We start from the raw sequence: 19,844 nt of genomic DNA on the forward strand, positions 1-19,844 counted from the left end.
AATCGACAGCCGCTTCCCCGAAAATCAGACGTATGGTGCACACCGGACAGACGACCACTGTGTTATCACTGTGGTGAAGCTGGACATGTGTACCGGGAATGTCCCTATCGTCGCCCCGAATTACAGGGTTTTGCCGTCAACTCGCCACGGCCGAGATGCGGCGAAAGACCGAAAGCTATTGAAGATTACCTTTCACAACAATGCATGCCACTGCAACGGCAGTCGCGGTCCCCATCCTCAAGGCGATCCTCTCCGAATTTTCACAGCCTCCAGGGGCGGCGCCAGTGTGCTCGCCAAGCTAGAGGAGGGAAAACTAACGACAGCGACCTTCGAGAGCGAGGCCGCTGACACTCGACGCAAGCAAGGCCTCCAACCGACGCAAGCACGGACCCGGGGCGATCCCACCACGACAGAGACGAAAGTCAGAAGCAGATTTTCTTTGGATATACATGTGGTAGTTGACGGTCACCACAACGTTAGTGCATTATTAGACACAGGTGCAGACTATTCGATCATAAGCGGAAAACTAGCAGCGCACATATTGAAAGTTGTTATGCCTTGGTACGAAGCAAAAATTCGTACTGACGGTGGGCACGTAGTCACCCCAATCAGCATGTGCATTATCAGAGTGAGCATTCGGGGACATACATTTCTCGCCAGCTGCTTCATACTTCATGACTGTTCCCGAGACCTAATCCTAGGAGTCGACTTTTTGCGGGAGCACAGCGCTATTATCGATCTTCGAGAGCGTACCGTGCCATTTTCAACAGCTGGATCCTCCGACAAATCTGACGACATCCGTGACAGCACGTTTCGTGTTTCTTCTGACAGCATCACGTTGCCTCCGCGTTCAAGCGTCCTAGTTGATGTGTCCGACAAGTTACAGGATGGTGAGGTTGTCGCCAAAGGCAACTTGGCGCTTTTGTTCGCGCTAGGTGTCTGCACTGAACGCAGCCTCGTCCCGCTTTATAATGGACACTGTGCCTTACTTGTGACTAATTTCAGTAACGAGTACCGGCACCTGTTTCGTGACACCGCCATCGCTTTCACCTACCCTATCGCAGACATTTCTGCATGCTTTGCATCTACATCAGCTGACGATGGGCTTCGACCGACACCAAGCAACGTGACTTCACTACTTGCAAAAGTTGATGTCAACTCGACCATCTCGGAACAACAACAGACCGAGCTACGTGAACTGCTATATCAATTTAAAGAGTGCTTCGCGTCCACCTCGAAGGTTCGTCGGACACCGATCACCAAACACTAAATAATTACGTATACCGTGTGGAGATAGGTTTGCGCAAGGCTTAGCTACTATGCGCAACCATGTAGGGATGCGACGTCCTCCGCAACCGTGTAGGGATGCTTCGTGCGAAGACGTTGCGGCCGGGTTTGTCGTTTTGTCTGGCACGGCGCAGAAATTACGCACGAGGCAGGATAACAACAACGGGTTTATTAACCCAAAATGCAGCACAGTGCGACACTCACGGGCTTGCAGGCCGTATGGGGAACTCCACAAGACCGAGCAAGTACGCTTGCCTAGGGCACTACGACTCCCGCACAAGGGCCGAAGTCGAACGCTTGAACGAGAAGCCGCCTGCTAAGCAGCGCATCAACGTCTCGTGAAGGCCTGAGAGCATCTGCCGCGACGAGCGAATCGTCGGGCGCAACACAGCTCGTAGGACAGGAGGATGTCACGCGCGCCCATTGGGAAATGGCGCTGCGTTGTGACGTAGGCCTGCGCAGCGTACCAGCATAGCGTGCCCGGACATGCCAGCGCGGGAAAAAGCAGACGGTTGACTGGCCCAGACCAAGAGGCGTCCTGGCAGCCATCTTGGCGGATGCCGGTGCTTATGCGCGCCCGGGCCACGCTGGTGGCGCGTGTGCGGCAGCTGGGGAATGAGGCGCCAGGTAGGAGGGCGCTCTCGATTCCCACATCCCCCCCCTCCTAAGACCGAGGCCGCCCTAAAGACGCCGTAATAAAAGCATCCAGCGACACCTTTATTCGAAAGAAGTGAGGTCCAGCTCAGTGCCGTCCACGAGATCGACGGGGGCCCCGGTGTCTTTGTTCGGCGGCGTCTCAGCAGGAACCAGGGGCCGCGGGAGGGCGGCAGACAACGCAGCAGCGATGGCCGACTTGAATGATGAGTCCATGACGAGCGCCTCCACAACTGCCTGAACGGAGTCGGTCGACAGGGCAGGTTGAAGGCCCGGGCCAGGCAGCACCACCGGAGTAGACAGGACCGCAGGGGCACCGCCAGACTTCGTTCGGTGAACCCGCGAACAATGATGGGTAGCCTCGTGTACTAGCAGGACACTGCAAGCGTCGCAGTAGGAGGCATCGGGAACAGGCGGCATCGAGGCACCTCCGGAAGCGTCGAGCAGGTCCAAAAGGGTGCGCCCGCAGAAAGGACGTGGGACGGACTCGGGGTCTAACCCCACCCAGACTTTGTGCTGCTTGGACCAGCGACGAGTCGACACGAAGGCGACCGGGGCCTCAGTGCCATCTTGGAACGTCCACGTAGCGACTTCGCGACAAGGCGGTGTCTTGTTATCCGGGGCCGGGGAGCATTTCACGGAGGCGACATGGACGCGGCCGGTGCCTGCGGTACGACCGAGCGCGCGGCTGGTCTCCCGGGCTTTTTCTTGGAAGAACGGGTCACCGAGGAGGACATAACGAAAGCTGGGGTGTCGGTGAAAAGCCGAAACGCAACTGAAGGTGCGGCCCCGGAGGCGCGACAGGCTGGCCCAATAAAGAGAGCCAACTCCGTCGGATTGAAGGTTGCGTCAGCCAATAGGGCGCACGCTTCCCTTCTCCCGCCGACTACGTGGAAAATACCCAGTGAGAGGGTGAGCCACCGGGGAAAGGGCTTTTCTCTCTCGAGCAGCCGGGAGCGCTGGGAACTGAGGAACTGAGTGGATATTCCGTGCGCAGCGTGCGTAATGTTGTTACCAGGGAGAAAGCTCACCAGGTAGCCGTTACTGTTGCTGCTGGACAGGCAATCGCACAGCAGCTATAATCTCCGCTCCCTTACATTGAGGGGATGACATCCCGCTACATGCCGAGGCGAAAATCAGCCTAGGTGCGTTTTCGCAGGTTGTACCGGTGGCGTGGTTTGGAACCAGCCTTATCCTGGTTTCCCTGCAGTTCGGTGACCGCCTCCCCCACGTTGGGCGCCAGTTATGTGGAGATAGGTTTGCACAAGGCTTACCTACTATGCGCAACCGTGTAGGGATGCGACGTCCTCCACTGCCGCTGCGTGCGAATACGTTGCAGCCAGGTTCGTCGTTTTCTCCGGCATGGCGCAGAAACCACGCACGAGGCAGGATAACAATAACAATGGGTTTATTAACCCAAGATGCGGCACAGTGCGACACTCACGGGCTTGCAGGCCGTATAGGGAACTCCGCAAGACCGAGCAAGTACGCTTGCCTAGGACGCTACGACTCCCGCACAAGGGCCGAAGTCGAACGCTCGAACGAGAAGCCGCCTGATAAGCGACACCTCGCTCATAAAACAACACCCTTACCGCGTTTCGGCAAAGGAATGTGACGTGATAAATGCTCAAGTCGAAAAGATGTTGCAAGATGACGTTATCCAACTTTCGAAGTGTGCCTGGTCATCTCCGATCGTGCTTGTGAAAAAAAAAAAAGATAGATCACTGCGCTTCTGCGTGGATTACAGAAAACTTCACAGCGTGACTAAAAAAGACATCTATCCGCTGCCCCGCAGCGACGATTCCCTCGACAGACTGCAGCGGGCCAAGTTTTGTTCATCAATAGACTTGACCGGTAAGTGGCTACTCGCAGATTGAAGTTGATGAACGAGATCTTGAAAAAACCGCCTTCATTATATCAAATGGCCTATATGAATTTAAAGTGCTTCCCTTCGGCCTCTGTTCTACACCTGCGACATTCCAGAGAATGCTGACACTGTTCTTACCGGTCTAAAGTGGCACACGTGCCTAGTTTATCTGGATGATTATGTCGTGTTTTCTGTGACCTTTCAGGAGCATCTGAAGCGTCTACAGAATGTGCTGGAAGCGCTCCGCTCTGCTAATTTGACACTGAAGCCAGAAAGATGCCACTTCGGTTACAAGAAACTTAAGTTTCTCGGCCATGTAGTCAGTGCGGATGGTATTCGACCAGACCCTGACAAAAGTACTGCCGTGGCTTTGTTTCCTGTTTCACGTGATAAATAGGCAGTACGTCGCTTTCTAGGGCTCTGCGCGTACTATCACCGCTTTAGAGCCAATTTTTCTAGGATTGCTGATCCGCTCACTCGAGTCACTCGTGAAGATGTTCCATTCGTCTGGGAGGAAGAACAGGGCGCAGCTTTCTCTGATCTACGCGAGGATTGGCACACACCACCAGTCCTCGCTCACTTTGACCAAGACGCTGATACTGAAATTCCTAGTGACGCCAGCAACGTGGGTCTTGGTGCTGTCCTCGTCCTACAACAAGAGGGCACAGAGCGAGTGATAGCGCACGCTAGACGTAATTTTTCCCATGCCGAGGTCAACTACTCCACGTCAGAGGAAGAGTGCCTCGCTGTTGTATGGGCCACGATGAAATTTAGGCCTTACCTTTATGGACGCCACTTCAAGGTAGTGACCGACCATCATTCGTTGTGCTGGTTAGCCAACCTACAGAACCCGTGTGGGCAACTGGCACGATGGAGTCTTCGACTGCAGGAATACGACTTCACGATCGCTTACAAATCGGATCGCAAGCACAAAGATGCTGATTCATTGTCCCGTGCACCTGTTGAAGTTTGTGGCCATGACACCGAGGATGACGGTGGTTTCCTTGGGGCCCTTACTGCAACAGATCTGATTACATGACAACACGCGGATGACAAAATCTGCCCAGTTATCGAATACTTTGAAGGACGCAACTATTTCATACCTCGCTGTATTTCTCGAGGTCTGTCGTCGTTCTGTTTGCGAGATGGGATCCCATACAAGAAAAACTACAACGGCAATGAGAGAACCTATTTTATAGTTGTGCCAACTGACAAGCATGACAACATTCTTCTCGCCTGCCACGATGAGCCCACATCTGGTCACTTAGGTTCTTCTCGAACTCTCGCTCGAGTTCGACAAGCGTACTATTGGCCTAAGCTTTCCGCATCCGTTAAGCGATACGTGAAAAGCTGCCGGGAATGTCAACACCGTAAATCCCCGCCACTGAAGCCCGCGGGGCTTCTTCAACCAATAGAACCACCTAGAGCGCCATTCGATCAAATAGGAATGGATTTACTGGGGACCTTTCTGCTATTATCTGCCGGCAACAAGTGAATCGTAGTAGCCACCGACTATTTGACGAAGTACGCCAAAACAAAGGCACTACAACGTGCTACAGCTTCCGACATCGCCCGATTGGTTACGGACCAGATCGTTTTTCGACATGGCGCCCCGTCATGCGTAATCACAGACAGAACAGCATTCACGGCCCAGCTCATTCATAACGTATTCAAGCTCAGCTACACGAGCCATCGCAAGACCACGGCATATCATCCGCAGAGCAACGGCTTGACAGAGCGACTCAACAAGACCATCGCGGACATGTTATTCATGTACGTAGAAGTCCAGCATAAGACCTGGGACCAGGTGCTACCGTACATCACATTTGCGTACAATACTGCCGTCCAGGAAACCACGGGATTGACGCCTTTCCGTCTTGTATATGAATGTGAGGTCCAGACCATGCTGGATGCGATGCTTCCACACAATTACGATACTTTGATCACTCCTGACGCTGTGCAGCTTTCCCAGTACGCCGAAGAAGCACGCCAGTTAGCACGCCTACACATTACACACCAGCAGAGTACAGATGCATGCCACTACAGCGCTTGCCATCGACAAGTTGAATACCATCCAGGCGATCAAGTGTGGGTGTGGACTCCAGTCCGACACCAGGGATTGTCAGAAAAACTGCTCAGTCGCTATTTCGGACTGTACAAAGTGTTGCGTTGCATAAGCGATGTGAACTAGGAGGTAGTCCCTGACAGTGCCTTCTCGCCATGGCGGCAAAGGCACTCCTCGGAGATTGTGCCTGTAGTGCGATTGAAGCCGTACTCTACGCGGTAGTGCGACTGCGTACGAACCTTATTGCTGTTTTTTTTTGTATGCGGGTATTTTCTGTTGGTTCGCCTCAACTTTGCCTTTGTACTTTCCGGGCATCAGAGTGATGCCTTGTTTTTTTTCAGAGGGGGAATAATGCCACTTGGCTGCTAGGTACGGCGACCGCAAGCCATGGCTGCCAGCTAGAATGGAAGACGATGTTCTGGGGCAGCACGCATTCTGGTTGTTGATTATTGAAGCAGCCATCTTGCCAGTTTTCGGTGCGTCTCCCCGTCGACTCAGTTCTTCTGAGTTGAAGAGCTTTTGTAGCACGTGACAATATAAGTGCTGCCAAACGAGCAGTAGATAATAGGTATGAGATAAAAGCAATCCGGCTCATTTTCACATTTCATCACACTAGCCTGCATGTCCAGCTGAAAAAAAAACAACTGCCAAATGGCCTATATAGTCAATATGACAGTTCTGCCGCACATTTGGGAGCAGAGCCAATAATGCTGCACAATAGTAGCACACTGGGATGAAAGTACACCAATTCTTTTAAGTTTTTAAAGGACCTGTTAGTTGATCAAAAAGTAAAAGTTCGTCACTCTCGTTCTCTCAGTGTCATTTCGGAGCAGCTTTGTAGCAATTACTACCAAAAATTACCCTTTGGAGCAGCATGGAGCAACATTTCTCTTTTCGAGCAGCATGGAGCAATTAGAGCAGCACTTCCATCACTGCAGTTATCAGGGGCCATCGACGGCGTTAAAATTGTCAAGCAAGCGTACGTGTTGGCAGGTGGGTGGGCTACCTGTCTGTCTGGTCTGTTCCACCTGTGGCGAACCATGCAGGCAGTCCTTGGGATTTTCAGTCATTGTCGCAGCATCAGGCATGTTCAGTCGTAGATGGTTAGGGGCATAAAGTTTCATACAATAATACCTAGAGGGGAATCTGGCGCTAGTGCTTACACGGTCTCCTTCAGCGGTGAGTGTACCCCCATGGGAATGATGGGAAATAAAGGCTTCGAATCAGCTTTGGATAGATTACGTTCTTGCAATTTGCAATGGTTGTTTGCAGAGTATAAAACAAAGTGATATAAAATTATATCCACTTGAAACTTGCTTCATTCTTTTGTATGTATTCTTTATTGCAAAAGGCTTCTTTAACCATGAGGTAGAAGTGAAACCCAGAGAAATGTAACCACTAGGGAGTGCATCGCTCTGCCATTCCATTTCAGATTTGGCATCAAGATATATTGAAATATTTTTACAGCACTTGGCAACAAACATATTTGTTTCTCACTCGAAAGTACGAATTATCGATTTATAAAAATAACAGTAGAGTACTAAGTGAGAAACACTTAATGTTTTGTCCGCTGTGATGCCAGGTGCGTCTGTCCAAGTGATCTGTCCCCAACGCACATCTTGTTTTGTTCTAAAGTCGAGACAGAGGATCATGACAGTGCATCTGCTTAGCTTCACCGTCATTTCGCAGTCGATTTGAACGAGTTTAGGCAAGACGCGCTAGTGAAAAAACATGAACTCGATGCAATATCCTGCACTGGCATTAGACGTCTATGCACAGCGGTGAGTAGATGACGCTTAATTTAAACTGTCAAATACGACTCGTAAAGTTCCAATGTCGCAGCACATCAGACCTAGTGGTCTTCAGCATCTTCGAACGACAAAGGCACTGCTTCAGCCCTTTTCAGCACACCCCACTACCCGCGCTGCATGAAGAACGAAACAAACTGTAGAAGAAGATCTGTCGAATGTTCGCTAGCTAACCCCATCCAATCAGAAGCCTGCACTTCCCATAATTCCCACAGGAGTAGACGATCGCAGTACCAGATTCCTCTCTAGGTATTATTGTGTGAAACTTTATGGTTAGGGGCTTAAACTTCTTCCGCTGAAAGCTTCGAAGATGATGGCTGCCGCTGGTAGCAAGATGCACACAGTGTCGATGGCGAAAGCTCTGCGATCAGGAGGCCAATAACGGGCAAAATGATGTATGTGCCAGACTCCGACGCGTGCGGCAAGGTAGCCGTCGTAGAATCAGGTGGCGCCGAAGTATCGTATGCCATAAATCTCGCAGAAAACTTGCAGGTGGCAGGCACGTGCGACAGACTTTCGTACAAGGAAACGCACCTCTCGGTTGTGAGGTCAGTCGAAGTGGGAGCGTCTTCTACCTCGTCGTCATGGTCAGGTGGAGGATTCGATGTTCCTGCGACCGGATTCGAGGTAGAAGTTCTCGTAGTCAAAGAAATAAGGTAGCCGGCACGGGAACTCTGTGGGCCGGTTGATACCTTGCTCTGCGACGCCAGGGAAATCTGCCAGGCAAGGGTAAACGAAAGCGGGCGGTATGTGTGGTCATAGCAGGCGAGCACTGCAGTGCAGAGGGCGTCATATGATTATGGGCTTGTGGTCGATTTGGGCAAGATGGCAAAATTCGACCGGCAGCGTGTCGAGCAAAATAGCGTGCATAAGCTGCTGGTCCGTGACGCCTTTCACATCAAGAACGTCGTCGAGCCCCATGAACCATGCCTGCGGTAAAGTCAGGTGGAACGGCGGCACTGGCGGGCAGAGTGGTGGAAGCATGGCAGCCGGTGGCTTGTCGAAGGGCGTGTTCTTTGGGTCACCAGTGTTGCAAGCATAGAGGAGCTTGAGACAACATCGAAGGCGGCCAACGGGGCTGTGCCAATCTCGCCACTTTATTCGTAGGCTGTAGGGGAATGGCGACGTCTGCTGGCATCCAACACACCAGGCACGTGAACTCTTTCTGTGCTAGTGCAGCTTGAGCTAAGCATGAACTGCATGAGCGGCGTGGCACGGTGGCTAAAAAATCATGATGATGATGAATGACAATGTTGCTACAACATAAACAGTGCTCTCACAAACAGACAAGACTAGAGAATTGATCTCCATTCACTATGTCCTGCAAAATAAATAAAACCGCAAGTCCTACTTTCATTTCGTTCCTTTTGTATTTTTTGTAGCAGTGTCCCCTCATGGGAGACAAATTAGCGCATTTCGGGTGTGTTTCGTGAATCACTGTATGTCATTATGAACCTCCACCGATTGCCTACCTGTCCGTTATTCTGCAAAGAAAAGCAATTGGCTGTGCACGAAGACGGCGAGCTCTTCTTGCCCCTATTTACCCGATGAAAAAGAGGCTCCTGAATTATTTATTTATTTATTTATCAGTACCCTGAAGCATAGGTTGGCCAAACTTGTGGAACTCACTCAAACTCACTCAAAACATAGTCTGAGCTTTGGACTCACTCGGATTCAGACTCACACTTATGAAACTTTTCCTTAACCGGTCTCACTCGTATTCAAACTCACCAAAACACTATTGACCCCGACTCAGACCCGGACTCATGGCCCAATCTGAGTCTGAGTGAGTCCGAGTGAGTCGACTCGGGAGTCCGCTAGCCTATAATAAGCTTCTGCGGCCATGTTGTCACTGCTTAACACAAGTATTTCACGTTATCAGTGCTCTTCTTGGCGCTGCTTGACATTGTATCCTGGTAAAAAGAGTTATGAGTGCTTGCAAGCCAGGAAGGTCATTTTTCTTGGAAGAGATGACAGCATAAGATATGACTATCAATAACTTCCCTCGAAGAGTTAGGTGGGCCTATGTAACTTGCGCCTCGGATCGACAAATAATGCAATGGCGTATGAACAACAAAGCTTTGGAATCCCAGTGAGTACACTTGAGTGTAAACGTGAATCCAAATAAGACTAATAGTAAAGCTGAACATGACTGGTTAGGACCTTAGGTCAACAAAAGAAAGTGGAACTCACTCAGACTTGCTGAAGAAATACATATTGTGCTCTGGACTTTGTGGGGGTGCTGACACTCCCTGTGAAGTTGTTTGCGCTGCGTGGCGCACGTGTCTCGCACAAAAGCCATATTTAGGGGTGACAACTATTGAGCGATAGGTGGCGTGTTCAGGAGCGGTGATCACCACTATCATCATCATGGTTGGTAGAGCGGTAGCGCTGGCGGTGACTCCTGGTGGAAGGCAAGCCTTAATGGCAGGCGAGAGAGTTGAGCGAGTCTCTTTTGGCGTGGGGCGGTGGCGCGGAAGGTTGCCTCAAGCGGTGGGTCTGTCGTGGACGACACCGCCCGCTGTCTGTGGTGGGCCCAAGTGGTGAGTCAGCCATTAGCGACACCGCTTTGTTTGTCATGTTGTTAAATAAAAAAGTAGTTAAAAATGTGTATTGTTTGGTTTGTTCCGACTGTGTCTGCTGTGTTCCTTCACGAGCATGGTGGTGGCGCTCACCATATGGAGACCCCACACTAGCGCCCAACGTGGGGCTCTTGGACCATCGGACGACAGCTTTCGTGGTTCGGTACAAGCTTTTGTTAAAGCCGGGGTAGAGGAGGCCTAAGGGGACTTCTTTGCTAGCGTCGGCGGTGTGCTTTGTTGATAGCGAGAAGATCAATATTTGTGACATGTTTGAACTTGTTGGCACATTGAGTTGTTTTTTTTTTCTGCTCGCAAGTGTTTTTTTCGTAGTCGGTTTTTTAGGAACGTTGTTCAGTTTGGATGAGAGCCATGCAGTCTGCGTCCTGGGGTGAGCAAAGCTTAGAGCTTGTGGATTGTAGGCCAGGCCCAAATTGTGCGAGTACGAAAGCCTCGTGGGTGGTCTGATTTTCTGTAGCTAGCTTCTTCTATCTCTTTTCGGCTCAGAGAATAGGGCGTCGATGCTATCTTGTCTTGCGGCTCGACGCCGGGGCGTCGTGACGCCGTCCGTCGGTGGGCGCCGATCGCTCGGTACGCTGCTGTGTGGAGCGAACGAGTAGGGCCACCTTATAAGAGTGGTTGTCTCCTTGCGGCTGCCTCTTCTGTGCCTAGGCTGGGTGCTGGGTGGATGCTCATTAGGCCCAAGGCTCTGTGCAGCCGCCTGTCGCACGTGGCACAACTAGGTGGATCGTGGCGTGGAGGTGTTGCACTTTGCTTCCCTCACTTTCTTTGTTATCTCGTGATGCACAAGTTAAAAAAAAGTGATTTTTGTTTTATTTTGATGGGTGTCTCGGCCGCCGCCGATGTATTAGCTAGCAGTACTGACCATCGTACCATGTGGGCGAGGAGCCCAAAGCTCCCTTCCTTTTGGTCTACTACATTGTTCTTTCGAGTGTTTTGGAATGTACGCAACGGGAGTGATGTAACCCGCGGCTGGCTGTCTTCTTCACATAGACAGCGCTGCTGGCCAGGAATGCGGTCGTGAGGTTGGGCGATCAAGATGCCTGGGACCTGCGTGACTGCCTGCAGTCCGGCACCCTCATGAGTGCAGGTCACAACTGGAAGACATGTTGGCGCAAGTGACGGTTCATCACACCGATGGCAACGTTGCTGTTGCGGGACCGGTACTGAGGTGGAGTCGTCGAGCCGGACAGTGCAGCAGTGTCAACCGGTGGTGGTGTCGTCGAGCACGGACATTATGTAGGCACATGGGTTGTCATGTTTTGTTAGAGCTTGTGTAGCTGATTTCTTTGTTTTTCGGGATATGGATTGAATTAAAATTAAAGGAATGTGGGGGTGTTGACACCCGCTGTAATGTTGCTTGCAGCGCGTGGTGCACGTGTCTCGCACAGGAGCCGTGTTTCGGGGGTGACAACTACTGAGCGATATGTGGCATTGTGTTCGCGAGCAGTGATCACCACTATCATCATCATGGTTGGTAGAGTGGTAGCGCCGGCGGTGACCCCTGGCGGAAGGCAAGCCTTGGTGGTGGGCGAGAGAGTTGAGCGAGTCCCTTTTGGCGTGGGGCAGTGGCGCGGAAGGTTGCCTCAAGCAGTTGGTCTGCCATGGACGACACCACGGGCCGTCTGCGGTGGGCCCACGTGGTGAGTCAGGCGTTAGCGGCGGCGCCTTGTTTGTCATATTGCTGAGTGTTGTTTACTATTGTGTAAGGATGTCCTAGCGTGTTGATCACGATTGATGTTATAACAATTTGGCTGACGATATCGTCGATCAAAAAGTTGTTAAATAAATGTGTGTTGTTTGGTTTGTTCTGACTGCGTCTGCTGGGTCCGTTTTCTCTAAGAGTGTGGTGATGGCACTCCCCATATCGAGACCCCACAACTCACTTGGACTTTCACTCGGCGAAATTTTCCCGAGCCAAACTCACTCGGACTCACACTCTCGAGAAATTTCTTCAACAGGACTCACTCATACTCACGGCTCAATCTGAGTGAGTCCAAATGAGTTGACTCATGAGTGAGTTCCCCAACCTGTGCCCTGAAGTCCCTAACGCACTATAGAGAGGAGTGGTGCATTGAGAACGAATAAGAGGTAAACAGTTACATCGAAGTAAAAATGATACAAAAAATAAGATATTAAGAAATAATAGCTAGTAGATATAACAGCATCGTAGTGAGAGTAAAAAATAAAATTGCTTATGATGCAGGGTTAGCCATGGGAATTTATTGCTTCTTGTTTACAGCAAATCCTTCAGTTGTCAGTTCAGCAACTTGTGTCCTCATTTTCTTTTTTTCTTAAAAATGAATATTGATGTCCTTATCGGGGACTAGTATGACCATGCTGAAGCATCCCCACTTTTGCGTTTGGCTTCAATGTCAGCATTTGGGGATCTTTGAAAACAGCAAATTGCCACCTCATTTTATATGATCCGCACCCGTACCTTTGCATAAACTGACCAGCTCTGATGCCTATGCGTGGCCCTTTGCTTCTTACGTCCACATTCAGCATGATACCCATAGGACTCTCCACCACTGTCCACGAAATAAAGCAGACCACGACAACTAGTTCTTAGTTGGCTTCTAGAAATACCTTGCCAGAAACAAGCTCTGTCAGAACCCATGTACTTAGATTGAGGTGCACATTAACCTTGGGTGGTAGAAATTTCTGGAGCCCTCTACTACAGCAATCCTGACAACTATATCTCAGTTTTATGACGTAAAACACCAATCTATATCATCTGCAATTAATTCGCAAGAGCATAACATTGAATAAAAAGAAACTTGGCATTATTATAATCTGAAAGACTAGTACAGTTCAAGCTTGTTAATTCAAACTTGAAGGGAACAATAGAATTGTTCGAATCAGGCGGAGTTCGAATTAACAGCGGGCGCTAGAATGAACTGGCATGACAGCACGTTGCGTGGACAGAACCCAGAGTAGCCCCCTCGGGACTTTTTGTGACTTAGGCGCTACTTTGTTTGTGGCTGGTGATTTTGTGAATTACACTCGTTGAGATTATGGGAGCGGCGGTCGCAAGTGCACCTATTGTAGAAAGAGGAAGACAATGACTCTCACGGGTGCGCTGGGGGCACGCGGAAGCTGCTGGCAGTGGGCAGTTGTGGCCGAGGCTTAGAGGAATAAAGGTTCTTGGACTAGCTTCGTGTCTTCCCTGCAGGGTTCTGGGCCGAGCAGCCTTGAAACCCCTACATCTGGCGCCCAACATGAGGCTCTGAGTCTGCGTGCAACGCACAGCCGTAATTAATGGTTTCACGGCGATTTCTCACGGTGTACAGAACTTTCTTTCCCTCCCTTGTCAGGGTTCATTTTGTGTCCACATGTTTTGACGGGATTTGAATGGCATAGGCTTCTCTTCTGAGAAGGCTCACCCCTCAATGAAGCAGAATGTCAGGCCATGGGATGCCTGTGCCCATTTTGTGAAACCGGTAGGTATACGGCGGCACGTGGGTTCAAACCCACGACCTCCCGCAGCCGAAGCGGACACTATACCACGAGACCACAGCTGCGGTAGGCGTTTCGATGTAAGGGTTTTGAGGCTGCTTGGCCCAGAAACCCGCAGGGAAGGCACGGAACCAGACCAGGAACATTCTTCATTCCTCTAAGCCTCGGCCGCAACTACCCGCTGCTAACGATCGTCATTGTGCTCCTCTTTCTACGATCGGCACGCTTGCAGCCGCCATACTACCCCCTTTCCCTTTGGAAAAAGTGGGGATCGAGGACGCAGGCGATGTCACAAAGCAAGCCCACACAAATGTCCTGGCTAGCCTTGGCCACAGTGGGTCGCACATGGCGTACGCGGCCACACGTTGGCACAGTTGAGGCCCAGCTCCTAGTGGCACTTCATGAGCCGACAGGCGCAGAAACTGTTCAGTCGCATGGCGAAGGCAACTCAACTCCTCCGCCACTCGAAGACGGAGGTACACCGGACTCACTCAGGTTGACGGCCACGGTCGTCGGCGAGCGCATGACAGAACGCCGGTGCTCCTTGTGCAGCATCGGCCTCTGCGAGTCGTAGGCCATTGTTATGTGTCATTGCTGTTGGAGCTGTCCGTACCATTCACACATCGGGGGCAGCCACTTCTCCACGTGGTAGTCTTCAAACGCTGATGCTCCCGGCAGCCCAGAAGGTGTGACGTCTCCGTAGAAGCTTAGACTGCATCTGCCTCAGGTAGCGGGTTGCCTTTTATACTCTTTATCTCGGCACAGCTTTGGTCGGCGAGCACAGCCACATTGAACACCAGGTCAGACACACTGGTGCAGTAGCTTGCTTTAGCTGCAGCCTCCTCCAATTGCTCCACGTTTTCTGTCGCCCTCTCTGTGAATTCCTGCAGCTGTGTCACCACTTCTTCAAGTCTGGGTTGATGTTTGCCCACTTGCCGCTGCCTTGTCTCAAGCTCCTCCATCAGTCGCTTGTTTTCCGTCTAAGCCAGGACAACCACCTGTTCCAGCTCTGCAAGCTCTGCCTGCAGTGTCTCTATTTCTACCTCACTCTTCTGCAGACCGTGCTTGAGGATGCTCTCAGGCTGTAGAAGCGACTGAGCTGCTTCTTCAAATGGGAGACCTTTGCCGACAAAGCCTTCTGGCTAGCCTCGAGCCCTTGAATATGCTCCTGTTTCTCCTTTCTTTCTGCTTCCTTTTTACTATGTTTCAATGTTAGTGCCTGCGGTTGACTGGCCTCTTGGTGTTGGTCCTGCTGGCCCTAGACCAGCTGCGCACGGAGGTAAGCCACCTGCATTCGTAGCTAGCTTGTCCAGTTGTGGTTCTTAGAGTTACGCGCTGCCATTGAAGCTCTTCTCTGTGGCTGCGTCATCTGTTTTGCAGTTCAGCGCCCCTCTCCAGCAACTACCCTTGAAACTTGGCACACTGCTGCTGCAGATCCTTGGGGCACTTCTGGTGATCCCCAAGCAGCCTGTTCATGTGACTGTGCTGCTGCGAGTCCTCAGACAACTTGTTCTCCAGAGTACAGACCTTGTCCTCCAGTTCAGAAATGTGGTGGTCCTTCTCAGCAATCATGATGGTCGCCTTAGACTTGAAGCAATCCAGTTCAGCTTCAAGAGCAGCCTTGGCCTTCTCAAGGTCACGAGTGCGAGTTTGCTCTCCGCCCGCCCTGCTTCTAATACTCGTCTGCCTCCGCATCCTCATTTTCGGCGTCTACACCCCAGCCTGCCTCCTCCCAGCCTGCATCACCGTCTTTCTCCGCGCAATAGTCTCCTTCTATGCGCTCTTCGGCCTCTGCCTCCACATGAATGTGCTGAACGTCGTGGTGTTTTCTTCCTTTTCCTCTTCCTATTATCAACATCACCATGAGCGCCATTGGCAGCCCTTTCTCGGGCCGCAGTGCCATCTCATTGCGTGGCGTCTCCACACATGGCGACCACCTCCACGCCTACCTCGGCTACGTCTCATGCAACCTGTCTACACCAACAGGCCTCTGCCACACCTCTGTGAAACCCGCCTGCCTCCTCGGCGATGATGGACACGGCCGGAGTGAACGGCTCGGAAATTTGCGGAGCAAAGCAAGCAAGCTCCTCAATGGAAGAAAACGAGAGGCCAAACAGGTGCAGCTGGAAAAGGGGGTGGCATCACCCCATTACGTGCAAGACCTTAACGGCCTCATGAGCAGTGGGGTCCGCCCGACGAAAGAGCTCCTGCATGACCCGAACATAATCTCGCACACCCTCCTGTGGGTGTTGCGTTCGAGCATCAAGCTCATAGCAAATACGGTAGTCGTAAACGACCAGCAGAAACTTTTCTCAGAATGCCACGATGAACTGGTTCCAGGACTGAAAGGGAGGTTGAAGACACTGCCACCGTTCTGCAGCACTGCGCAGGGTAACTGGGAGGACCTGCCGGGGCACGTCGGACTCTGAGAAGCCGCTAACGGTCGCGTGTACAAAAAGATCGTCAATGAAGTCGATGACAGATTCCCGCGCGTCTTGGCCGGAAAAGGTGGGCACAGTCAGGGCCATGGTCGCACACTGTCTCGATGTCTGTGGCTCAAGGGCAGAGTTCTTCCCGTTGGGAGCCAAATGTGGGGGTTTCAAGACTGCTCAACCCAGAATTCCGCAGGGAAGACGCAGAGCCAGACCAGGAACCTTGTTTATTTCTCTAAGCCTCGGCCACAACTGCCTGCTGCCAGCGGCAGCTGCGTACCCCGAGCGCACCAGCGATCGTCATTGTCCTCCTTTTTCTACAATCGGCGCGCTTGCGGACACTGCTCCCACAAGATCTAACAACAGACAAGAACTAACTCATCAGTCAGTGATACGCCACAAAGAAGCACAGACATGCACTCATGTGAGCAGTTAATTTCGAAGTATATGGCAATAACATGTGGTCCTATTTATTCCCCAAACTGTGCTTATTTACTTGGGAGAGGCAACGCAATTAAGATTAAAAGTAGTAATTCTTATTTGCTTGCGGTTCTGTCACGACCCCATGAAAGCATCGTTTGCAGCTTGCCCAAGAGCTCCAGCGCCGTGTCTGAATTCTCATGTGCCGAGAAATGCTGGTGTTTCATTTTTTTGCGTCTCTAGCAAATTTGCTTTGGTTCTGCAACACACTGTGATCACTCGAGGCTGACTTCTGCTAGCAGCGATAAAAACCAGGGGCTCTCAGTTCGAATTAACTATGGTGACAGCCACATATACCTTGCTTTAAATTAACTGTTGTGGGTACCAATGTGTTCAAGTCATCGGGAGTTTCTGCCCATTGAAATAAACAGGGCTGTGCCAGGGTTTCACTGCGAGTTGACTGTAAATTAATGTTAACAGAGTTGAAATTAACACGCTTTTACTGTATAATAATTCTTGCTATTTAACTTCCCGAAACTATGATGGGATTACGAGGGGCACCATTGTAGACAGCTCCGAAAGTATACAGGCTACCTTATTACGTGTCCTTCAGTGCAGAGGCCTCAATCATTTTGACCTCCGCCAAAAATGCGATTCAATCTTCAGGTCACCAGTGAAGAACCACTAGAACACCGGTGTGGGGGTTATTCGAAACTTTGGAGAAGCATGCAACCAATGAGGTCTTCTTTCCACTTTTTTTTATGGCTAGTGAGCTCGATTACGCAAAAAATAGTCACCTCATGTTATTTTCATTTTTGCGTCCTCTCAACAAGCGGTCAATGGACGGCAAGACCAGTGGCAGTTTCGTTAATGTTTTTAGAAAAGTGTCATAACCTAATGTCAAGCTCTTTTTCGTTAACAAGAAGTAACATGATTAGGTCTTTGAATGGCAAAGTGCAAGCAAGGAATTCGTTTATTTGGGCTTGCCGAAAACATATGCATGTGCTCTCACATTGAAAACAGATGGTGCATTTACCACGGCGCACGCGATAGGTATCAAGAACGAAATCCTAATTTTTTCCCAAGGTCTGTAGACCCAATGTTATCTTTAAAAAAACGTTCTCGATATCACAAAGTCACATATAATGCTCAATTTCTCTCTACTAAAAAAAGACATTCACAAGCACGACAAATAACTACTTAAGTTCAAAACTAACACATTTACTTTCAAGGTCGCCAGGCACTTGTAGACTTTTTACATGTCGTATTCCACATACCCTTTTTCATGGTGCTTCTGAACTCAGATTCTGAACTCATTAAACGACTAGCAGTAACTTTGGTACCAGTAACTTTAGTCCCGTTTTGCTGTTCGAAATGCATATTCTTGTTCAAGCCACAACTTGTAAATCAGTTAAGGCTCAATTATACAGTAACTCATAACTCGTATGATGGCAATGACCCATTCAGCTGACATAGTCGACAGTTTATACAAGAACACTTCATTTTCATGCATTCCAAGTGTTCATGCACTACACCTCTTTACTCTTCGCCCTTCTTTTCATCTTTAGTCTCTTCTGTCTGTAGACTAAATGTGGCATAAGACGGAATATGATGAGGAAGACATCGATCTGATGCACTGAAAGTGTATATATAGCCTATGCAGCAAACACTGCGTAGCGGGGGACTGTTTTCTATGTGGCAGGCAATGGTGCGAGAAAGATTGTACTTAATAATAATCGTGATGACTGCGAGAATGCATCTCTTGTTTTGAATGGTTGCAACGCGTTACAGGTAAGAATGTTAATGTATAGCTTCTAATATTGTGGGAATCAAGGCTAGCCCGCCACCTTTACGCGGGCTCTGCCGCCTTTTTTTGCGCTCTCATGTCCTGACATGACTCTCCTCTCCTCTGCGGTCTGCTATGCTGAGGGAGTGGAAGTGATGTTTAACCCCTCTCACTCGGTATCAAATATCGACTAGCGCCGTGCGCAACGTCTTTCGGGACGTTTCGCGTGTGCACGTCGGGAGCATGAGAGAACCTCTCCGGGACAACATGGGGTAAGCACGCATTTCATTTCGCCCACCGGCTCCCTTTGTTCGGGGCTCATCGGTCTTCGCAAACGGTGTCTTGCGCCTGCGGCGAATGCTCATCTTTTGTTGCCCTTTGCGAACGCTAGACCGAAGAGCGGTGCGGTGTCCTAGTGCGTGGTCATACTATGCCGACCCGTACCTCTCGGGATCCAACGCAAGCGGAGTTTTACCCTTGCTCGAGCGACCAGGCCCTTTTGTCCCAGTGTCCCCGTGAATCAACTTTGCCCACGAAGACGTGCTCGTGCCACCCTGTGTCGTACTTCTTGGCCGGGGCATGGATAAGCCCATTTGCTTTCCCGGCGCCTCTTTTGCAACGGGCTCTGTACATCACTTTTAGTGTTGCAGTAGGCAATAAAGTGCTGCGACTTTAAGCAGCACTTTGTTCTTGCCATGGCGACAGTTGACGCGTGCCCTACGGCTCGCTAAGACCCGACCCACGCTAGTGGCCCCAATCCTTCGGAATACGTGTACACTACAACTTCTTTTCAGTAGTTTAGTAACCACAGTACACAATAATTGACATGTACATGTAGAGCTGTTGTCTAAAATCTATAAATTGACGTCAGGAAGTTGTCCAATCAATACAGCAGCACTATTTATCAGTCCTGTTTTCAAAATACAATTTGCTTCTGCTGTTTCTTACAGGGCACGAAAAAGTTGAATACTTGGGAAAGTGAGGCTTGCCAGGACGCCTTTGCATAAACGGTCACAATTTTCGCGGCATCTAGATTAAAGGTGCAAAAATTATTTATGCTGCAAATACTTTTTTTTCATGAGACTAAATATTTTAGGGATTTATTTATTCGTACAAGACTTGCACTTACGTCTTGTCTGCTGGTAGATGCACACTGCCAGAATCAGGGCTGATTTCTTTTCAGAGAGGGTCGATAATGAAGTCTCATTTTCTGCTTGCTGTGACAATGATAAATAAATTTCACATGTGCCACGAAGTTATAAGCCATCACATGAAACCCTACAGCAAACATTATGTCGCTGCGTGTATTACAGGTCTGGCATATTGTGCTAAGTTTTCTAGTTATATCAGTAATACGACTAAAATAGTTGTTTGGGCAGAGGCTTTGTGAAATATAAATACGAGGTGTATTAATTTGTTATTCTGCCTCCCGCAGAGAGGGAACACTGATTCAAACTTCTGATCCT

General features: G+C 50.2%; 2 protein-coding genes across 10 annotated transcripts in view; one reads left to right on the forward strand and one right to left on the reverse strand.

Annotated features, from left to right (window-relative positions):
• LOC119174035 (ecdysone 20-monooxygenase) overlaps positions 1-19,844 on the reverse strand; it is a 147,003-nt gene that overhangs the window by 46,393 nt on the left and 80,766 nt on the right. The gene's annotated exons all lie outside the window — the stretch shown is intronic.
• LOC142817648 (uncharacterized) lies at positions 9,450-17,400 on the forward strand. The gene is made up of 2 exons (XM_075894745.1): positions 9,450-10,224; positions 11,275-17,400. Exon 2 carries the CDS (start codon positions 15,603-15,605, stop codon positions 16,167-16,169), a length of 567 nt encoding a protein of 188 aa, XP_075750860.1. The 5' UTR covers positions 9,450-10,224; positions 11,275-15,602; the 3' UTR covers positions 16,170-17,400.

The sequence above is a fragment of the Rhipicephalus microplus genome, chromosome 5, assembly GCF_043290135.1.
Source record: "Rhipicephalus microplus isolate Deutch F79 chromosome 5, USDA_Rmic, whole genome shotgun sequence".
Classification (NCBI taxonomy): Eukaryota; Metazoa; Arthropoda; class Arachnida; order Ixodida; family Ixodidae; genus Rhipicephalus; species Rhipicephalus microplus.

Excerpts from the sequence above, each read along its gene's own strand:
- LOC142817648 (XM_075894745.1), top strand. The coding sequence starts at position 15,603 with ATGAGCGCCATTGGCAGCCCTTTCTCGGGCCGCAGTGCCATCTCATTG.